This window comes from Callithrix jacchus, chromosome 4 (assembly GCF_049354715.1).
Source record: "Callithrix jacchus isolate 240 chromosome 4, calJac240_pri, whole genome shotgun sequence".
In the NCBI taxonomy this organism is placed as follows: domain Eukaryota; kingdom Metazoa; phylum Chordata; class Mammalia; order Primates; family Cebidae; genus Callithrix; species Callithrix jacchus.
The window spans coordinates 15,244,588-15,267,584 of NC_133505.1; the positions used below are offsets into that span (position 1 = coordinate 15,244,588).

The window sequence follows — 22,997 nt, forward strand, 5'->3', positions numbered from 1 at the left end:
GTGATCTTTTAGCCGTCAACCTGACGGAGGGAGTACTCAAAAGGTTACCCTGTCCGCTCATCCATCTGGCAATTGAGGAACTGCAGGCTGTGCCCACCCCAACCAGCACTTGCAGAACACTTCAGGTAGAATTCTACTACCCCCGCTGCGGCAGATCAAAGTGAAAATTCTTCCTCCTTTGAGTTGGAAATCTCTTCCTATTGGCTTGCAAATCTTTCCTCCTCTACACAGCGCAAGACTCCCTTTCCCCAACATTCAATCTTACATTGTATTTTAAGAGTCCTTTAAATTACGTTGATGCCTAACAAACTGCAAAGACTGTCCCTTTTGTCATTTACCTAAGTCATTTGCTATGGTGCCAAATGTGCTAACGCGTTTCCTGCTTTCACACTTGGCGTGTATCTGTATTTTTTCAGATAAGCAACTTTTGAGTATACGCTCCGTTATTAGTGACTGTACTCACGAGCTGTCCAATTTATCTGCCAATTCTCTCTGCCCTTGAACCAACGTTGCACCCTTTCACCAACATCTTTCCATTCCAATACCCATGCTTTCAAATAATAAAATCGTCTTCTAAGTCTCCTTGTAATTGTTTTCTAATTAAACTGCGTGGATTTAATTATTTAGTCCGATTGTCCTGGTGTAAGACAGAGATGTACATTTTCCCTATCTGGACTGGATGCAAGCCTTTATCTCGAAGTTCTTTCCAGCACCAGTGATGGACAGATTTTAAATACTGAAGGAAAGACCAGGCCATGTCAAAATACAGGACACGATCCGATGCTGCACAAGGTTCTACTGGATACTCTCCATTGCGGAGAAAATGGAGAACTTCATATGGCTGGCATTTACTCTGGGTCTAAGTAAATACCCATTGTCAGAAACCATCAATCATGCCCAAGATGGCAGTATCTGTGCTAGCTTTCAAGACAAATTAAAAGCAACATCCGTAAGAAGTCATACTTCAATGTGATTAAAACTCAAGCCACGGGAATAGGCAATTCCTGACCGTTCACCAATTTTCTAAAGCAGTGGACACAGCTTCTTTTTTTCTTTTTTTTTTTTTTGAGACGGAGTTTCACTCTTATTACCCAGGCTGGAGTGCAATGGCGCGATCTCGGCTCACCGCAACCTCCGACTCCTGGGTTCAGGCAATTCTCCCGCCTCAGTCTCCCGAGTAGCTGGGATTACAGGCACGTGCCACCATGCCCAGCTAATTTTTTGTATTTTTAGTAGAGACGGGGGTTTCACCATGTTGACCAGGATGGTCTCGATCTCTCGACCTCGTGATCCACCCGTCTTGGCCTCCCAAAGTGCTGGGACCACAGGCATGAGGGACACAGCTTCTTTATTAAAATATAGCAGAGGAAGTAGTTGCTCTTTTTTGTAAATCTCCAGTACTCCTCCGTGCTTCTCCGTGCTTTTTGCTGCCACTAAGACATGTCTGCTACAAAGAAGCACCGGTTCTATAATTACTTCTCCTCATTCAGGTAACAAAATATTCTTCTATGGGTTTGCCGCCCTTCAAAAAATATCTGCAGCTCATGCCCGGCTCTATTGTTTAGAGCTCAGCAATTTATTTAATCCTCGGTTTCCCATCTATAGACTGGGGATAGCGGACGTTCCTGTAGGTAGAACATGTCTACCACAATGTCTGGGGTTCAGGAGGTACGCAGGATTTGGGAGACACGATCACTGTATGTTTAAAAGGGCATCTTGGCCAGGCACAGTGCCTCACACTTATACTCCCAGCACTTTGGGAGGCCAAGGCAGCAGGATCACGAGGTCAAGAGTTCGAGACCAACCTGGCCAACATGGCAAAACCCTGTCTCTACTTTAAAAAATGCAAAAATTAGGCAGGTGTGGTGGCCGCTGCCTGTAATCCCAACTACTCGGGAGGCTGAAGCAGGAAAATTACTTGAACCCGGGAGGCAGAGGTGGCGGTGAGGTGAGACTGTGCCACTGCACTCCAGCCTGGGCGACAAGGGCGAGACTCAGTCTCAAATTAACAAAAAAAAGAAAAAAGGGCCATCTCAGGTTACTGCACACTCAGACTGTGGGCACATCTCTTTTTGCCTCATATCCCTCCCAGCAGAGAGTGTAAACAAGGATTTCAATGCAGACAAACACTGGTCTCAGCAAGACCCAATACAACCTCTCACTGCTCTGGGTCATTAACTTGCCCACACTGACCAAGCCTGTTACGTCTCCTACTCATGCCATACTGTGAATGGGAATCTGTGGACCAAGGCCAGAGGAGCCAGGTGCCTCCTAATGCTTGCCAATATCACTTTCATGGGAAAAAGAGGAGTAGCTGCTCATTACCTGCCTGAGCAAAAGAAAACACAACACTGAAAATACATCCCAATTTTCCACTGGCGACATGTGGTCACATCAGTGGACTTCAAAGGAAATTTACAGACCCTTAGAGGACCTAGAAACCCTTGCAGGAAAAACCTGCTAGGGTCAAAACCATTTCATAGTAATACAAAGACATGATTTGCCTTTACAGTGGGGAGACATCTGCACTGATGGTATAAAAAATGGTAGGTTAACTATAAGGGCAATGCAAATCAAAACCACAATGAGATATACCACTTTACATCGACTGGGATGGCTGTCATATCATAAAGATGGATAATGATGAGTGACTGCAAAAATCTAGAGACTGGAACCCTCACACACTACTAGCAGAAATGTACAACCGTTTCTCCTTTCAAGATAGTTCCTCAAAAGGAGAAACAGAGACGGTTCTCATATGACCCACCAATTCCATTTCCAGGAATGGACACAAGGGAAATAAAAAATAAGTCCACATAAAAACTTACACACAAAGATTCATGATAGAATTGAAGTATTTGCTGTAAAAAGGAAATCAAGTATTGACACATGCTATAGCACATTTAATAGGTATATTCTAGGGTGTATGAATCATATCTCAACAAAATGTTTTCAAAATATAGGTGAAATCAGTGGTATCTTAGCACAAATAAAGGCAATGGCACTAAATTACTGTACACTCATCTACTGTGCATTTCGTCTCTGCTACCAGGGATTAGTAGCAATTTAAAAAACAGAGCCAGTTTCACTTAAGAATGACCTTGATAAAGTCATACCACCAGGGATTACCACTGAATCATGACCCCTGAGCACATATACTTTGTGTGACAAAATGATATTACCAGAAAGCACTTCTCCTATATACAGAAATATGATGATCATCTCTAGGAAAAAGCACTTGTGTGATTGTATAAGTTTTAGGCTAGCCCCTTTCTTTCATAGGATGTTATTTTTATTTGAAGAAGGACCTACAGACTATAATTCTTCGGGCTCAGTTATTTGTAGCTTTTGCTTAGTTAGTAGATTTTTTTCAAAAATGAACAAAGCACCGGGTGTGGGAGCTCACGCCTGTAACGCCCAAAGCCAGGTCATCTGTTCCATTACTCCTTAAATGATGATTTCAAGAAGCTTCACATTTTGCATGAAACTGACAGAAGTTACCCAGCTCTTGGCGGGGCAAGGCCACTTGCTAAGCTGCGACCTCACAGACACTTGGTAAGAGTGCAGCCATAGTTAGTCAGCAGTGTGTTTCCGATCTGAAAAAACCAGATCCTTCATGGCAGTATCTATACCTGAAACCAGATGCACAACTCTTTGGATGTATTGTGATGTCAGGAGACCAGCTGCTCAGGAAAATACTATGGAAAGCAAGGCAGTGAGTACTAGGATTCTAGGAAAGGGGAAGCAGAGGGGAGAGGGAGGCAGGTGACATTAACAGAATGAACCAAACTGGCTGCCCTGAGGACTTCAGCAACCCACTCTACTAAAGAACATTTTGATAAGATATCTGGAAATGGAAGAGTTTTCAAACATACCGAAATTAAAAACTGAATCAAACTAACTTTGATTTGCAAACAAAGAGATGGTTTTCAAGCGAACCCACTTGTTCTAATCATCATGCTACTTTGAGAGCAGCGATATACCCAAATGGCAAACACATCCAGAAAGTCAAATCATGTGTTAAACGGGAAGAAAGGAGGCGGGGGAGGACCGGGCAACACCAACAGAGCCAAAGACAAGGTATATTTTGTACTCAACAGCTCATTAATTTTAAGTGTCGTGGGAACCTGCCAGTTTTACTCCTCCAAGTAATTATCTTTTGTCTTAATTTGTAAGATTCAAGAAAGGGAGAGAAGAGGAAAGGAAAAAAATAGTCACTCTCACAGGGCAAGATTAAATCCTGTGAACGTAAGAGAGAAAGACAGAAAGTGCAATGTATAGAAGTCCTCCACACACTGTCCCCAATTAAAAGAAATAATTGGACTACTTTCTTTAAGGAGAGAAGAAAAGCATTCATCACTGTGAACCATATTAGGAAATTGTATTGTACTCAGATACAAATAGCTTTACATTAATGAACAGAGACAAATATATTGATTTGTATACACATACTCTGAAAGTTAAACGGCCTATAGAAAAGTGTTTTCACACCACAGCAGGCAAAATCTTTAAATCCAAAGGCTAGTATTTTGATTTAGGGTCACTTCATCCCTGAGAAGGTAAGATTTGCTCCCAGTGAGGGATGAAAAAGATATGGGCAAAAGAAGTAACTTTAGAACCACATTTAACAGCAATCCTGCACAGTGTGAAAGGTGGAGAGCTACACTTTCCTAGGGGAATTCACATTTATACCTCCAGGGAGCTTGCCCTAAACAATGTTCCCCAAAAGCGTTGTTTACATATTTAGATCCTGACATAGCTTCCTGGATGAGACCCTCAAGGAAGGCAGCCCCATGAAAAGCTGATCAGAAGGTTTTTATTAGCATCACTACATGCTCTACTCCCGATTTTGATTTCTTGTTCTCCTGCTCACCAACCCCATTTGGACCTCAATTCCCTGAACTACAGACCAGCTGGCTGCTGCCTCTTATCTGCCCTCCAGGACTTGCGGAAGAATTTTAAATAACGTACATAAAGTGCTTTGCATTCTTCAGAGAAAGGAGTTATGCAAATGTAAGAAGGATGATCTTTTTGAAAGTTCTTGCTGCAATGGCAAAGATCCACATGTGAAAAAAATACGCCAGCCTTCTCCTTTTGCCTGCCTCCAAGAGCTTCCCAGAACCACATGCCCCCATCTTGCTAATTACCCATGCTAATAAAGCCACCTCATCCAAACACAAGGGGGGAACGCTGAAGTGTTTTATTAGGTGAGTATGAAACAGGAGTCCTGACTTGGCATCCAAGGAAAAGTTACGAGATACCCTGGGATTACACAGTGTATGACCTAAAATAACACAGTTCAGAAGGCCTACCCTCCTTGAAAGAGAAATCTAGACACGGACCGTTACAGGAAGTCAGCGGAAACATCTGCTAGCAAGGAAACAGGAAAAGAATGAACAGAAGACCCTGAAGATGGGATCCAACTAACCCCCAAATTAAAAGACCCTCCATGTCCACACCCCAAAACTGATCAAAGGGGAAAAAAAAAAAAAAAAAAATGGAATCACTGTAAATAAAGAAGAAATGTGTTAAGCAAGGGAAAGAGATCCACCGCAAGTTTCTGATCTCAAGCCAGATATTTAAATGTACGCTTCATGTCATTACAAGGCATCCTCACTTGGGCAAGACACAGACTTCGTCAATTGGCTGGCATTAAATCCCTGTTATTGTACAAAAGCCACACTTGCTCCCTGGAGCCAGTTCAACTTTGCGTCACTATTGTCTGAAAACAATGAAATGTCTGCCAACCTATGCCAACAGTTCAAATGGATTTCAATGTAGCATGTGTGAGTGCTATAACCCGGTTTGCCCTGGGCCAAAACAACTCCTCTAACTCAGCTGCAGCATCCACGTGTAAAACTAGGGAAAGCTGCAAGAACACAGCTTAGGTGAGCAAAAGCCCCATTATCGCCTTGCAGCCAGCCAGCAGCTCAGGCACAGGGAACAAATGTCAACCTGGGATGCAGGAGATGAAGCATCATCTGCCTCTGTACTCCAAACCTCCAGTATCATAAGCGAATTCTACTGGATTACAGGTTTGTAAAACCCTTCTGGAAATTTCAAACATTGAAATCTCTTTCACTTTGATCACAATTATAGTAGAAATATGGAAATAGAACGTTTAAAGCCAACTGCATCCTCTTCCATTACTACAAAACAATTTAAATTCTGTAGTATTTTTCCCAGCAATCACCACTTGGTTGCGACTGATGTAACGATCTTACAAGTGTTATATGCAATGATAAAATAACTAAGACTTGGGTCTATCGGCCCTTCACACAAATCTCTTACATATATTCCTGCTCACATACAACACTGAAGATTAAAAGGCCATAAGACCTTTATGAGAATATAAAGGTCAGGAAAACAGAAAGACCATAAATCAGGACGAGTGGTTTTTGTCACTGAAAAATGGTTTATTGGCCCTCTTGCCCCCAAAAGCACTGGGGAAAGGACTGCAGACCTGATGATTACTGGTCCTGCAACCTGTGTGGGCATCAGTCACTCTAAGGTGTTTGCATTCACGGCAAGGAAGGAACATGTGGACAAAGGGCCTTATGCGGCAGTGGGCAGTGCGTCTGCAAGGGTCTTGTGCTTCATCACAGGCAAGAATCAAGATGAGAGCACAGAACTGCTGGTTACACTCAGAAAAGGATGGCGATAACTCCTAAAGAACAAATGAATCAAGTGTTTCTGCAGTTTTGGGTTTCATAAAACCCTAAATTCTAAAAATAATGATTTATAAAAGGCCAATCACATCTGACGTCAGTGATAAGAATTCTGGATCACCAAGCCAGGCATGGTAGCTCACGCCTGTAATCCCAGCACTTTGGGAGGCAGAGGTGGGTGGATCACAAGGTCAGGCGATTGAGACCACCCTGGCCAATATGGTGAAACCCTGTCTCTACTAAAAACACAACAAAATTAGCTGGGCATGGTGGTTCATGCCTGTGATACGGAAGTTGCAGTGAGCTGAGATCGCTCCACTGCACTCCAACCTAGTGAAACAATGAAACTCTGTCTAATTAATCAATTAGTTAATTAATAGACAGACCAGTGTGGGGGCACAAGCCTGTAATCCCAGCTATTCGGGAGGCTGAGACAAGGGGAATCACTTGAACCCGAGAGGTGGAGATCGCAGTGAGCCAAGATGGTGTTACTGCACTCCAGCCAGGTGAAAGAGCAAGACCCTCGTCTCAAAAAAAAAAAAAAAAAAAGAATCCTTTGGATTTGAGGAAGGAATCTATAACAATCCACAACACACTGAGAGAGAGACACCCTTGAAGGTGCAGCACAGGCGTCGACATCATTGATAATACAAGTTACAGGCAACTTGGTCATTTTCACAGTAAAAATATTAAAACAAAAAAAAACAAAATACAGTCGGCCCTCTCTGTGGGTTCTGCATCCAGACCTGTGAGTGGTGAACCCCACCTCACATATCCTCCCCCATAACCCCTAGCAGCATTTTGATTCAGGTATTAATAATTTTACAAAAAAGGAAAACAAAAGCTTGAAGAGGTTAAATAACCAGCCTAATGACACCGGGCTAAGAAGAGGGATCAGAGCCAGAAGCTTCTCTTCCACCACCAGGTACACCATCTTCTAGCTGCCTGCCACAGAAAGTTACAAAGGTGGGGCTACAACATCCCCACAACACTAAACTCTCCGGGCCTGGGCCAGCTGTCTGAAGTGTGTGCCCATATCCCCTAAGGCCCTACGTGGTCAGTGGAACAAATGGTCTTCAGCAAAGCAGGAAGAAATGGAAAGGATGCTGATCCTGGCACAGGAATTACCAAGACCTTCTACCATGTGGAGGCAGCTCGCAACACAGTTCTGGTGAGGTTGATAACGTCACAACACTCAAGGGAACTAACTGTCAACTCTGATAGCCCTCATCGTGCCCCAGACATTTGAGATACACAGACTTTCTCGGGTTTTATTAGCAATGATAAGGTTGTCACAAGGGACTGATCTTTTCAATCACGTTATGTTAATATGCAACACAGCAGTCTTTTAACATTAACTGTTCTAATGTCTATCAATTCATTTAGTTCTTACCAAAACCTATGATCTCTTGTTAAGCGATAAGAAAACTAAAACACAGAAAAATAGCCCAAGTGTGCTGGAATCATGATGCTCGCAACCATTCTAGCAAGTGGCCTCTAAGGAACTGCCCCAAATGTGTAAAGGAGGTGGTTAGAAACATGTATTGCATAACTGGTCTCTACATGCACTCCTGCCCTTTAAAAAAAAACAAGCTCCCATCCCATATTCCAACCTTTTAGAACAGTCACTTGCCTCAACAGGAAAAAAAAAGAGCTGCCAGAGGTTAAAAAGAGGTAAAGAGGATATCACATGAGAACTACAATTGGGGTAGGCGAGGAAAAAAAAGCATTTCTCTGTTGGAAAGTGTCCCCACTGAACACGGCAGGGCTATGCCGAGCTCCTGACCCTGCTGCATGCACCCCTCCACCACCCCAGACAAAGAGAGGGTTCAATGCCCCTCGAAGGCAACCACAGAGCAGAAATGCGATAAACTCGTCCAAATGATTGCTTTTTGGCCCTTACACAACATACCCCCGGTGTGAAGCTAAAAGCAATTAAATCATTCCAGCTGGGAGTCCAATGACATGTTGTTTAAAAAGTCTTCTGAGAAATACACCTCTTCAGAAAAAGATGTGCACAAAAAGAAACAACAGCCACTCTTCTTCCCTCCATTTTTTTAATTATAAAAAAGCATTTAAAAAATATATACGCAGCTGATTTAGCAAGGAGCCTTCACCAAGTTCTCCTCCACAAAGGACTCAGAAAAGCCATGCCAAATTCATTGCAAACACATCTACTAAGTCCTCTAGCCCACCTCACTTACCCCCTGGAAAAAATAACCAATTATGAGCACTTAAAAAAAATCTAGGCATTTCAAATATCAACCTGTAAAATAAATACCACAAAGCAGTGTTTTGATTGTGTTGTTTCGTTCCCAAATAGTCCTTACCTAAGGGCTCTACTTTTAGAATAATCTGAGATTCTGTATATGTAAGAGTATTTCGGCAACTCTGATGCACTATTGAAATAGAAGTTGCTGGGAGCATTGTTTTTGTAACCCTTGAGTGCTAACCCAAGGTTAAAAGCTCATGTAATGCTGTCCAAATCATTTCAGAGTATGTATTTTAATAAATAAGTCCATTTCCATTAGGATGTTCAGTGAATTATAAACGAGCACATTAGAGTCCACTGTAATGTTTGCAAGACAAAACATCTGCCTGGGGACAGCAGGCTCTTGCAGGAAACTACCGGCCTCAGGACTCCTGCTCCAAGGAAGAAGTCTGACAGGCCCATCCGAAAGCTGATGGCAGGACACTGTGGACGATGTGTGTCCCCCCTCGTGCCACCTCTACCATGAGGCCAGGTATCCCGGCTCCCTGCCCAGAGCCACTCTCCTGCTCTGTTTGTGGAGAAACAAGATGAAACAAGACACCCCTGGCAGTCTGGGTTCTAGATTCTTCAGCTAGCAGCTGAAATAAAGCTGCACTCCTTGAAATGTGGCCTAATTAAAATTTTGGCCAAAGCCACCCCAGTAGTAAAGCATCAGTTTTCCACACTTTGTTTTCTGTGTGTTTATTTCCCCACACTTCAGCGGGGGTGATTCCTCTGGGGAGGATACAGATGTTGCTAGATTTCCTGACACGCCTCAACAGCTTGAGCATATAAAATAGGGGGAAACAAATCCATAAGAGAAATACCCTGCAATGGAGAAGTCACCAAAAAACCCAGCTTGCTGTCCCCTTTCTCTTGTGAAAGATTCAATGATTCCATCCAACCATCTGCCTGAATACACAATCGTGATGCCCTCATCCAGGTTCTTCCTGCTAGAAAACCTATTTTAACGCCTGTGCCTTCGTCACTGAAGTCAGAAACCAAAAAGGACATGAAGATCATCTGCCTCTACATTTTCATGTTTTCTAAAAATGAAGGAGCAAAACCAAGGTGTGAGGAGAGAAGGTTGCACTCTCACCTTAACATGCTACATCTAAACTATTCTTTCCACTGCAGCCAGAGAACTTATTTTCATCTAAAGCATGGCTCATGCTCTGCTTCTGTTCACCAACAGCACTCAAATATCAGCCAACGGGTAAGACCGGAGCATCACAGCTTCCTAAGGTCACAGATGCAGCATGGCATGGCTTGGGTACCTCATCTGCTGGCACAACGTGGGGCCAGTGGGTTTCTACTAAGAACAAGTAGTAGGAGATAATCCAAGAGAAAATGCTGATTCTGGGGCTAAGCCAGGACGTGGGCCTCCCCTGGAAGTTACACAGCATCTGATGTGGCCTGAGGTGTGGTGCTCTTCAGGCCTCTTTCTTCTGTCTGTGGATCAGAGTAGGCCTGCTTCAGGTTCGGAAAATTGTTAACCTCTTTTCTGACAGCACCTGAAGAGCTCCAAGCTTGCTTAGATTTGCAAGGCACTGGTGCCTGATTGCCTTTTGAATGCAAGAAACCCTCTGCAGGAAGATCTGTTTCATTTTACGTTATGTCAAATTTAAATAAGTAACTCCCTTTGGTGACTGACGGATATCCATAATGAAATCCTATTATAAACAATTCCTAGAAATTCTGCTCTAAATTTACAAAGAAATTTTAAAACTCAGTGAAATTTTGCAGGAAAGAACTACAATGGGTACAGTTGCCAACATTTGATCTGTATTTATTACACATGAAAACAAAGTTCTAAGAGATCCCAGCAGTCTGACCACTTGGAGGATTCCGTGTAAGTCACTGTGGTGGACTGGGAGCACTACTGCCTTTCATCAATTCAACCTTTGACTGGATGATGCAACAGGACACAATGTTCCTGTGGCTTATAAGAGATTTAGAAGACAAAGCATAGATAGCAATGTGAGTGGGGCTGGAGACAGGGCGGGATATAAATGTTTTAATCTGGACAAGGCACTAACATCTCAAGGAAAGAAGAACGGATTACAGGGACAAACTTTTAGTTGGGAACCTTCCCCCAGCTGAACAGTGATCTTGGAAACGTCATTTCCCTTGAACACACGACAAGGCCGGCATCCACTGCAGAGTTCTGAATGGCTTTGCTACTGTCCATGATACAGCCAAATTGTTTCCTTATGTTGGGATAAAATAGAATCAATGAATGGGCAAATGAATGCTAATCTCCTCCACCATGCTGATTTCACAGGAGTGGAAATTAAGAATCAGAGAAGATAAATGAATGCCTTGCCCAAGACCACACAGCTAACAAGCAGCTAAAAAGAGGCATGCAACTAAGTTCCTGATGACTGTTCAATGGTGGCAAAGACATTCCTAGGAAATGAATGACAAAATGACAACAAATACGCGTACCGAGCAATATGGCATTATAGTGTAATTTTAATGATCTAGAAATGGTTGAGGAAGCAGCAATATTGGGCATGACAATATTCCACAGCTGAAAAAGGTATAATCTTGAAAGAATGCTACACTTTGGTTTTTATCAATTTTAGATGATGAGATAATCAATAATTTCCTTATCTACTGCTGAAAATAGTAACTTCAGAAATACTCTCACGTTGAAATAGCACCTCCTGCCTGAGGGATTACTCCGAACATCACAAGTGTTTCCTTTAATAAACTGACGTCCTCTGTTTCCTTGTCATCTACCTTGATATAAAAGCGAATGTAGCCGGGTGCCGGTGGCTCAAGCCTGTAATCCCAGCACTTTGGGAGGCTAAGGCGGGTGGACCACAAGCTCAAGAGATCAAGACCATCCTGGTCAACATGGTGAAACCCCGTCTCTACTTAAAATACAAAAAAAAAAAAAAAAAAAAAAATCAGATGGGCATGGTTGCGTGTGCCTGTAATCCCAGCTACTCAGGAGGCTGAGGCAGGAGAATTGCCTGAACCCAGGGGGCAGAGGTTGTGGTGAGCTGAGATTGCGCCATTGCACTCCAGCCTGGGTAACAAGAGCGAAACTCTGTCTCAAAAAAAAAAAAAAGCGAATGTAAAATAGACTGGGGAAGGCAGCACAGCTAGGGTACTGAGAGCTCAGTTGTTTTCCTACCATACAGCCTGAACATGAGGCTGACATTAGCGCCTTCAAAGCTGACTTCGGGTTCATGAAACCACCATGTTCCCCTGAGTCACGTGAAATCGGAGCAACATTCCAAGTGTCTGGTACATTACTAAGCTGGCTTTATTCCATTCCCTCCACTGGCATCATAAGGAAGCACTGCCATCCTGCAGATGGTTACTCGTCGGCTTCCAAGGCCATTCAAGCCATGTGGCGACAGCAGGAAGGCTTCCGCAGAGTCATACGTCCCAGTGGCCTGTGGGGCTGGCTTCTTGACACAGATCCGAGGGCAGAAACTCAAGCATCACAGGCCTCACTTATCAGAAGGCAAAACTGTTGAAGTTCTCCAAGAGAAAAATAAATTCTTGCAGTGATGGACAGCCCCAACACTGCAAGAGTCATTTCAAAACCTTAACACCTGGCTGGAATTGGCCGGTCTGGGCAAGGGCAAAATTGCAAGCATCTCTGCAGTAACTAGCATCCCTCCCTTCAAAAAGAAAGGAAGGCAAGGAGAGAAAAAACTAAGCTGGTGACCTGCACATTCAATGACTACCTCACAACTAAAGACCCAGGTCACATTTTCTATTCATACGACATCACAGAAGACTTGATACTCAGAGGTCTACAAAGAAACAACGAATACACAAAACCCACAAACATACAGAAAAACTACACAATGTCTTTCTTAATGGAACCCCAATGATCACTGCAGTATCTGAACTGCTTCCAGCCAAGAGCCCACAAGGCCCAGATTAAGGACCTTGGTACAGAGGTGTGAGAGACGGGTGCACAACACAAAAGGTATGAGGCACACACCAGAAGACAAGGGACAGGGAGAGCAAGTCACCCGAGTGGCATCAAGTGACAGGAAACGACAAAGATGAACAAGACATTAAAACCTGTGTCATCAGGAGAAACACAGATAGAACTGAATGTCTCATGACATTTTTGACAGATGTGCTGGGAGACATCACATCCCATTCGCTCCTTGTGCATATATCCTACGGCCGTATTCATCTGTGCTATCTTCCAGAGAACGTGGATCAGCACAGGAGCTTACATGTTTCTCATGTAAACAGAAGTTAAATGTATTTGATTTAGGAAAGAAGAGGTAACTCCATAAATGGTTAATATTATTCACCATTGTTAAAGCAGAAAAGATGTTTCAACACTTATCCCAATGAAATAAGTTTGGGCTACCTCCAAATCCGCCACAAATACAGCAGTTTCAGGAACACGTAAATATGAAATCTTTCCTAACACTTACAGGTACTCACATTTACTGAAAAGTCACAGATTTTGTAGGAAAAATTCCAGTGGAGTTGGTTTCGTGCTTGCATCTCTCTGCCTTGCTTGGTTTTTTGAATACCCCATAGGAAATGGAATTTGTCTGACCAGGTATGTTTAAGATCTAAAAAATGCCCAGGCGTAGCAACAAAAAGAAAAACCTCAGACTAAGTAAGATTCAAACTTCTCTACAACGCTGCTGAAGAGCCATGAACTAACCTGCAGAGGGACACACCCAAGGAAGGGAGAGCCTGCTCCAGGAATGGGCAGGCCTAACACAGACTGAACAGGGATGCGGCTGGGGACTTTGGCCAAGAGAACGGGACAGCAGAAACGGCTGCAGTCTGGACAGACCTAATCTCACAGGTCTCTTGGGCCTACAACCATCCCACCCCACCCCCCCATCAAACTTCCCCTAAAGTTGAGGTGCAGGTAAACAGACTGCACAGCCCCATGGCTTCTCCCAAGATGGCAGATCAGGGACTCTGCTGGGGTTGAAATCAACCCACTCACAACTCAAATACAACTTCATCAAAATGGTAGAGGCTTGGAGATTGAGGTCACGGCTAATCACAGATGTCCTCAATTTAACTAAAGCTATAAGCCAGTTGCTCAGGGATGTGAAGAGGGCCTTTCAGTTTGGTTATCTACAAGCCTCAGAAAAGTTTTTAAGTTTCAGTCAAATTAGTGCCCTGACTAGGCCAGCTAGTTGGGTATGCTTCCTGCATCTCCTCCATCTGATGCTGTGACTCTACTGTAAAAGAAAGGATGACAGAAGAGCCAGGGAGGAAGAGGGAAAGGAGGGAGGTCAGGGGCACAATTCAGGAAACAGAGGAGGAGGCTGGTGTGTCGGCGCTTACTTGAGACGCCTCATTCCAGCCAGTCCTCCTAGTCCCCCAACCCAGAGCCAGGACTCACACCATCCTAGCAGCCGCTCACTGACAGACCATCGAAATTCATTAAAATACAAAAACATCCCAACAATGTTACTAGAAATACCTGAATTAACAAGCAAATCCCCAAAGTGAGTATTTTAAACCTTTTCAATAGCCATAGTATTTTCAGGCAAATATTAACTGTCTAACATAGTGAAAAATCTGGAATACATTTTAAGGACAGAAAAATAAACAAATAAATAAATCATGAAAAACTAGAATCTCCTAAAGATTTTCAAAACCCAGAAGTTTATCTGTGTATAAATGCACCTAGATATATATATCTACAGATAGTTACACTTTCCTTGACTCCTAGTGGTAATGACACTGGTCAATGTAGAATCGTCATGGCTTCCTTTAGGTGAGTATTCAGCCTATCCCCTCTCCCTCATTCCACCCCTTCCTTCATATACTCCATGTAATGTGCTGCCAGATAGTCACTGCCCCTGCAAATAGCTAAGATCCATGCAGATGATGATTCTTAACGTTAAAAACTGAATCCCAGGCTGGGCACGGTGGCTCACGCCTATAATCCCAGCACATTGGGAGGCCAAGGCGGGTGGATCGCGAGGTCAAGAGATCGAGACCATCCTGGTCAACAAGGTGAAACCCCGTCTCCATTAAAAATATAAACATTAGCTGGGCATGGTGGTGTGCGCCTGTAGTCCCAACCACTCGGGAGGCTGAGGCAGGAGAATTGCCTGAACCCAGGAGGCAGAGGTTGCAGTGAGCCGAGATCATGCCATTGCACTCCTGTCTGGGTAACAACAGCGAAACTCCGTCTCAAAAAAAAAAACAACCTGAATCCAGCCGTCAGAGTGGCTCACGCTTATAATCCCAGCACTCTGTCTGGGAGGCCAAGGCGGGCAGCTCACACAAGGTCAAGAGTTCAAGACCAGCCTGGCCAACAGGATGAATCCCCAACTCTACTAACTTTTGTATTTTATACAAAAATTAGCTGGTCATGGTGGTGCATGCTTGTAGCCCCAGCGACTTGGGAAGCTGAGGCAGGAGGATGGCTTGAACCTGGGAGGCAGAGGTTGCACTGAGCTGAGACTGTGCCACTGAATTCCAGCCTTGGCAATAGAGTAAGAATCTGCCTCAAAACAAACAAACAAATGAACCAACCAACAAACAAAATGAATTCATGGGAAAAAAAAAAAAATTGGCAAATAAATCCAATGTCTCCACATCAATCACAAACATGCTGGAAAACAAAGGAGTTGAGGACCCCAGGGCAACCACAGTAGTACACATGGGATGAACTCCACTGATCAAGACGTCAGATAAATTCACCTGCCCAATCACCGTAAAAGGGTGAAAAACAACTTATGAAAAGGACCCAATCTGATACTATACCGATGAAACAGACATCAAACAGCCATGCAGAAAATAACAGATGAGAGTAATTTCATGTTTTGTTCTTATTTCTTTACTCTTGAATCTGTATACAACCAAAAAGAAAACTAGAAAATTAAATTCCTTCTCAAGAAGAAAAAGTTCTCTGGCAGTTCCTTTCTATGCATATTATATTTCAAAAACTTTATTCAGGCAGCTTCAACCAGCAGCTCCAAAATAATATATTCCTGGTGTATTCTCAATAATGCTGTTGTCATTCACCAACACCACAAACTTAAAAGATTATAAAGTTGTTACCACTCCCCAAATCGACCCCTTCCTAATTCCTATTCAATTACCTTCACCCCCCCCCCCCCCCCCCCCCCGCATCCACAGGCCCTTGGGAAAACATAGCCCACTGCATCTTCTCAAATCCAAGTTCACATCAGCTGTTGCCTGGATGGAATACTCTGGATACGATCATTTCTTCCTTTACTGCAAACTACACTCTGCTGCAAGAGGCATCATTCAGAACTTGACCCATCTGCTCTTACTATCCCATCTAAAATCATCAACAGGCCGGGCGTGTTGATGATTTTACAGGCTCACGCCTGTAATCCCAACACTTTAGGAGGCCGAGGCAGGTGGATCACGAGGTCAAGAGATCGAGACCATCCTGGTCAACATGGTGAAACCCCGTCTCTACTAAAAACACAAAAAAATTAGCTGGGCATGGTGGCGCGTGCCTGTAATCCCGGCTACTCAGGAGGCTGAGGCAGGAGAATTGTCTGAACCCAGGAGGCGGAGGTTGCGGTGAGCCGAGATCGCGCCATTGCACTCCAGCCTGGGTAACAAGAGCGAAACTCCATCTCAAAATAAAAAATTAAAAAAAAAAAAAAAAAAATCATCAACAGTTTCCTGTTCTGTTATTAGAATTCTATCTCCCGCCCAGGTCTTTCAAGGTCACCGCAGAACAGACCTCCACATGGGCGGGATCACAGGCATTATTCCTCATCTCTTGTTCTTCTCTAGATATTTCATCTGTACACATCTCTCTTCCAACTATCCAGATGCCTTGATAGCCACAACTGCAGGGAATAATCGTCTCCCGAAAGTTAACATTTAGTTACATTTTGTATTTGTCCCATCTCCCCAGCTAATCTGTAAGTCATTAAAAAGAGATGGAGCCCTCCACTATGCATGTGTGTCACCTAAACACAACCAAAGCAAGAGGCAAGCCAGATAAACAACTGTTAAGTGGAGAGAGCAGAAATGCCCAACAATAATGAAAGCAAGATGGAGATTTCAGTCGTGTCTAAGCCGTGCTTGTCCTGAGCCTCTATTTCCCACTGAATCCAGAAAGGCAAATGACAGCTCAGAGCACAGGCACTGAGGAGAAAAATGAGCAGCTCTCCTTTGCCTCAATCACTTCCAGACAGCAACTGATTTTCTGCTTCTCTATCTTACAGGTCTCAGTGGGTCCTAAGTAATGTATGTCTAGTGGAGCAGCTGGTAGGAAGGCAACAGAAAACAGCCACACATCCTGAATCCCATTCTCTTTGCTTCTCTCCTCTTTCTTGCCTATCTTCTTATGCTCATTTCCCCACTCAGTGCAATTCCAATTAGTTCAGGGCTATCTCTGGTCGGCCTCCGACATCACTTCTTCTTATCCTATTCTACATTCTCCAATGTATACTGCACAACCAATGTTTAACAATACTTGTTACCCTTGGTCAGGAATCGCCTACAGTTACAGCCTCACTATGCATTTCTTCAAGTTATTTCCCTTTAAGAAAGCCTCATCATCGATGCCAGCTTTATGTTTTCAAGGCACAATTCCATCTAGGTCATTTATCTGTTAACCACTAGGTGCTAGCCGGGGGCGGTGGCTCACACCTGTAGTCCCAGCACTTTGGGAGGCCGAGGTGGGCGGATCACCTGAGGTAGGGAGTTCAAGACCAGCCTGAGCAACATGGTGAAACCCCATCTCTACTGAAAATACAAAAAAAATTAGCCGGGTGTGGTGGCACATGCCTGTAATCCCAGCTACTCAGGAGGCTGAGGCAGGAGAATCGCTTGAACATGGGAGGCAGGGAGTTGCAGGCAGAGATGTTGCAGTGAGTCAGCCTCGCGCTGCTGCACTCTAGCATGGGCAGCAAGAGTGAAACACAGTCTCAAAACAACCAAACACGCACCACCACCATTGGGGGCTCTCTTTAACCAACTTAGATACCCAAACTTTTGTTCCTTCCCTTTATCCTTCTCCTCTACACTATACACTCGAGGGGAAGATCAGTCCACTTCAAAATGTATGTGCAATTCCATGGAAAGAAGGACAGTTTTCCTCCTATACCATATCAACATACCAAAATGACATTCGTAATTAAAGGGGGACACAGATGTTGTTTCACCAAATCTTCCTGACCATCCCCGTGTAGATGTGGTCTTTTCCTGTTCTGATGCCCACCAGCAATTACGATTTACCGTCACCTCCCCAACATAAGAATCTACACTCGTCAAGAACACCCTGTACTACAAAACGCTGCACTGCACTTATCATCCCTTTGCCCCTGAAGAGTCTGGCCCTGGAGAGGAACCCAGAATAAGGTTTCCCTTCATCTCGTCTCTCCTCAACAGAGGCTCTCTTCCAGCTCTCACCCAAAGAGTTAGATTCTTTGTTACCCAAGCTCAACAGGGGACCTACCATGCCCGTTGTGAACATGTTTGTGGGTTTTTCCTTTCCTGGGGGTTGACTGGCATGAAGATGAAGCATTGTTGGTGGCTGTTTTGACATCTTCGGTCTCATCATCTTCCTCCTCGACATCCTCCTCATCCTGAGAGCTTCCGAAATACACCATGCTGTTGGGCAGCGCAGGAGAACCTGGTGGATGAAGAAAGACAGCTCAAACACAGGCCTGCACCCTCACCCTTTCCAGAAGGACCACCACAACGAAGACTGAACCTAAATCTTCACAACCGGGGAGAAAAATGAAGCAACTGGTCTCTACTGCCATTTTAAATTTATTTTTCAAATACGCCTAAGATCATCTGTGCCTTTTAAACGTATCTTGAGCAAACTCTCCCAGCAGGAAGATGATGTGAAACAGAACACATCAGGATTTTTTTAATCTCATGAATATCTTTTGAGAAAAAAACAAAAATACCTCCAAGGATTGAACAGAAACATAAGTAAAATAAAAACACCTACCCACTGCTAAGGAAGAGAGACCACTCTGAATTATCAGACAAGACAATCAGAGAAGAAAAGACAACCAGAGAAGCTAGAAGTAAAAACAGAATATAACATTTCATTATATAAAATCACTGTGTTGTATTCATGAGGGGTGAATGGTGGCTACAAATTCCCACAAATACCAATGGTTTTCGAAGCCACTTCGATGTCATCATTAGGTTAACCGGATGCAAAATTACCCAAATAAATTCCTACGCTGCATCAAGTGTTTTTTTTTTTTTTTTGGAGGAGATAAACCAATTTTATTGTCTATTATGTTATACAAAAATCTACAAATAATAGATTTGTACAGAAAAAAATGGTAATAAATGAGAGCGTAAAACATATAATTTAAATTTGGTGTTTTTTTCCCATGATATTAGGATAATAATTTCAAAGCACGTGTCTAGCTTCTGACTTGGATTTGTTTAATGGCCAAAGCCTGCCATAAAACTATGGCTTTCAGTGTCTGTCTGCTCTACTTGCTCTTGACAAAACTTTTGAGGTCTTCAAGAAAAGTAATGTACTCCTGGTGCTCCAGGGCTGTGCTGAGCTCCACCAACTCATCTGCAAAAGTGTTGTCCACCCCTCGGTCCGCAAGGAAATCCATTAGGTGGTCATACAAGGCCCAGTCCAGGGAATCTGTGTTGAGTGTGTAATTAGTATCCTTCCATTCAGAGTTGCCAGTGGACTGAAAGCTAACTTCCCTGATAGAGAAGATGTCACTCTCAGCCTCATCCTCTTGTCCAACCTCATCTTCTGGATAATGACAGTCCAGCACAAGGGCCTTCTTGCCATCATTCTTTATAACTTCAACCACGAAATTGGGAGTTGATGTCAATTCAGGCTCCTGTTCTTCAACCTTCTGCCCTTTCGAGGGTTCCTCCTCACCATCAAATGTTGGTGGGATGCTGTTGTTAATATTGAAAGTGACAGTAATTGTTTCCCCAGCAACTTTCTGCACTAATTTAGCTTCTGTCCCATTCAGTTCCAGCTCCCAACCTCCAGACATCTTAGGGAGGGTTTTATGCTTCTGGATTTTTCTTTCCTCCTTAATTTCATCACTCAGGAAATCAACAAAAGCTTTGTCTCCTTCGGTGTGCAGCGCGCCGCAGCCACAGCCGCAGGCGCAGGGCCCGCGAGGCCGCAGGAGGCCCGGCCGCTGCTCGGAACCTGCGCGCACGCTGAGCAGCCCGAAGGGCCGGGCGCAGAGCTGGGGCGCCGGCTGCAGGAGCTGCCGGAATGGCGAAGCAGGCGAGGCGGGAGCCGCGGCGCGGAGGCCGGCAACGGAGGAGCCCAGTACACGGGGCACGCAGCGTAGCAGAGGCAGCATCGCGGAGAGGACTAGGAACACGTGCAGACGCAAAGGACTACCCAACCCTCAGTTAAAGTGTTAAATTTGAAAATGGAGTGTAGTGGTGTGCTCTCGGATCACTGCAACCTCCGCCTTCAGTGTTCAAGTGATTCTACTGCACCAGCCTCCCAAGTAACTGGAACTGCCGGCGCACGCCACAACACTCAGCTAATTTTATACGTTTTAGTAGAGATGGGGTTTCACCATGTTGGCCAGGGTGGTCTCAAACTCCCGACCTCACAATCTACCCAAGTCAGCCTCCCAAAGTGCTAAGACTGCAGGTGTGAGGCACCGAGCATGGCCTGTTATTTTTTTTTAGAAAGTTTCTCGCTCTGTCGCCCGAGTGGCGTACAGTGGTGTGATCACAGCTCACTGCAGCCTTTACTGCAGTAAAGCTGGAGCTACAGGCATGCATCACCACACCTTGCTAATTTTTTGTAATTTTTTTAGAGACAGAGTGTCACTATATTGCCCAAGGTTGATCTGAAACTTCTGAACTCAAGCAATACTTCTGCTTTGGCCACCCAGTGTACCCGGCTTGCAGGCGTGAGCCCCCATGCCCACCCTTATGCTCAATATTCTAAAATGACAAAATATACATCTTCTTTATCAAACAAAGGCAATTAAGGAGATCAATCAAGTCATTCGTATATAGTTTGGGAGGACAGGAAGCTAAAATCCAAACAAAATTCCCTTCAGTCTAATAGTAAAAGAACTAGTAAATATGAAATTCCTGTCTTCTCTTGCCTGCCTTCCTAAGGATGAGCTAATAAGACTTCATTAACGTCAACAAAGAGATAAATCGCCAATTCACCCTCCTACCTACATAGCGATCTCAAAGTTTAAACACACAGTTAAAATTACTTCTGGGGCCTGGTGCGGTGGCTGCAGTGGTTGGATCTCCCGAGGACAGGAGGTCGAGACCAGCCTGGCCAACAGAATGAAATCCCACCTCTACTAAAAATATGAAAATTAAGTGGGTGTGGTGGTGGGTGCCTGGAATCCCAGCTACTTGGGAGGCTGAGGCAGGAGAATCATTTGAACCTGGGAGGCAGAGGTTGCAATGAGCCAAGATCACACCACTGCACTCCAGCCTGGGCTACAAGAGACAGAATCCATCTCAAAAAAAAAATCTGTCCAGCTTTGGAACTATATGCTCAGTAACAAAACAGTCATTATCAGGAGCTGAGATGGCAAACAAAGAACCCATCTCCCCAAAAGGCAAAGACTACATGGGGCCTACAACCTCTTCCTTTTCCTGCAGGCATCTTTATGACCTACCAATGTTCAGAAACCCCCCCAAATTATGTGAACCACATCACTGGGTGGATATGAAACTCCAAAGAGATGTAGTCAGCGAAAGAACCTCTGTAGACATAAGATTTCAATTTGGTCTTACAAAAGCCATTTTGATGTTTTGTTCACGGCAACTTGATTGTCTCCATTTAGAAGTAGATTCTGGACAGAAAGGTTTTTAGACCTGATATAGACACAGGAGAAAATCAAATAGAAAAGCGAGTAAAATACAGAGTCAGGAGTTAAAAGAAAGACAAGAAAATATCCACATTTCCACTGGAACAAAATATATGTAAATGGTTTTACAATAAATCACCATGGTTTTCATTAGGGTATCACCATTCATGGGTATAGGCAGGTTATATACACAGCCAAATCTAACAGTGTTGTTCATCCCTCTTCCCTAAATACTTATAAACTACCTTTGTAAGTATTTAAGAAAAAACAAAAGTACAACAGCACTCAAAAAACATTGAAATTATTTTACTATAGATCTAACATGTGGTGTCAATCATAGTATCAGGAGAGAACTTGAGAGTTTTACATTCTGCCATTAAATTTCCCTCTTTTAAAAGAGGGTAGGATAGGTTAAATGTTCGTTCCAGATAAGAATATCCATGCTGAATTTCTTCTAATGAACAGCCTTCCTATACTATGTCTTGGAGGCAGTAACTAGCAGCTGAAATCTGAACAATGAATTAGTATAAAAATAGCAGGTTCGGCCAGGTGAGGTGGCTCATGCCTGTAATACCAGCACTTTGGGAGGCCAAGGCGGGCAGGTCACCTGAGGTCAGGAGCTCGAGACCAGCCTGGCCAACATAGTGAAACCCCGTTTCTACTAAAAATACAAAAAATTAGCTGGGCTTGGTGATGCATGTCTGTAATCCCAGCTACTCAGGAGGCTGAAGCAGGAAAATTGCTTGAACCTGGGAGGCGGAGGATAATGCCATTGTACTCCAGCCTGGTCAACAAGAGCCATACTCCATCCCGAACACAACAAAACAAACCAAAAAAAAACAGCAGGTTGTTGTGTAGATCTTTCTTATAGTAACTTCTGCAGCCAATTCAAGCATTTGTCAGAGGGAAACAGTAACAGGAGAAGCAGGAGGGACTGAAAGGTTACAGGCATGTATTGCAGGAGGAGAGCCATCAGGCCTGCAGCCTTCCTCTCTCCCCTCACTTGCAAAGGCAATAAACTCCACAAATGAGGCCATGTGGGAGCAATAAAAAGCACAGAAATAAGATCCAATAAAAAATGTTCTATGATTCAAAGAGAATCAGGTAAAAATCCATGGGAAGCACAACAGAAATAAGGAATTAACTTCCACTTAACAGAATGTTGAGGATTTTGAAAAACTCGAATGTTAGAGAAGCAGCATGAAGCAACTATCACATTTCCTTACACTCAAGATGTTGCGAGAAAGGGTGAGGACTGAGTTTATGTTGCAAAGAACTAAAACAGAGAAGACACCGAGATGCGAA

At 43.8% G+C, this 22,997-nt stretch overlaps 1 protein-coding gene and 1 pseudogene across 16 annotated transcripts in view; both read right to left on the reverse strand.

The window, feature by feature from the left end:
• The window catches only part of JARID2 (jumonji and AT-rich interaction domain containing 2), a 282,534-nt gene that overhangs the window by 38,091 nt on the left and 221,446 nt on the right, over nt 1-22,997 (reverse strand). For all 16 annotated transcript variants that reach the window (XM_078368303.1, XM_078368295.1, XM_078368297.1 and 13 more), the window contains one exon: nt 18,338-18,514. In XM_078368303.1, coding sequence (XP_078224429.1) covers nt 18,338-18,491 — 154 coding nt within the window. In that variant the 5' untranslated portion in view covers nt 18,492-18,514. The remainder of the gene's footprint in view (nt 1-18,337; nt 18,515-22,997) is intronic.
• LOC100404373 (complement component 1, q subcomponent binding protein pseudogene) lies at nt 19,326-20,237 on the reverse strand (annotated as a pseudogene).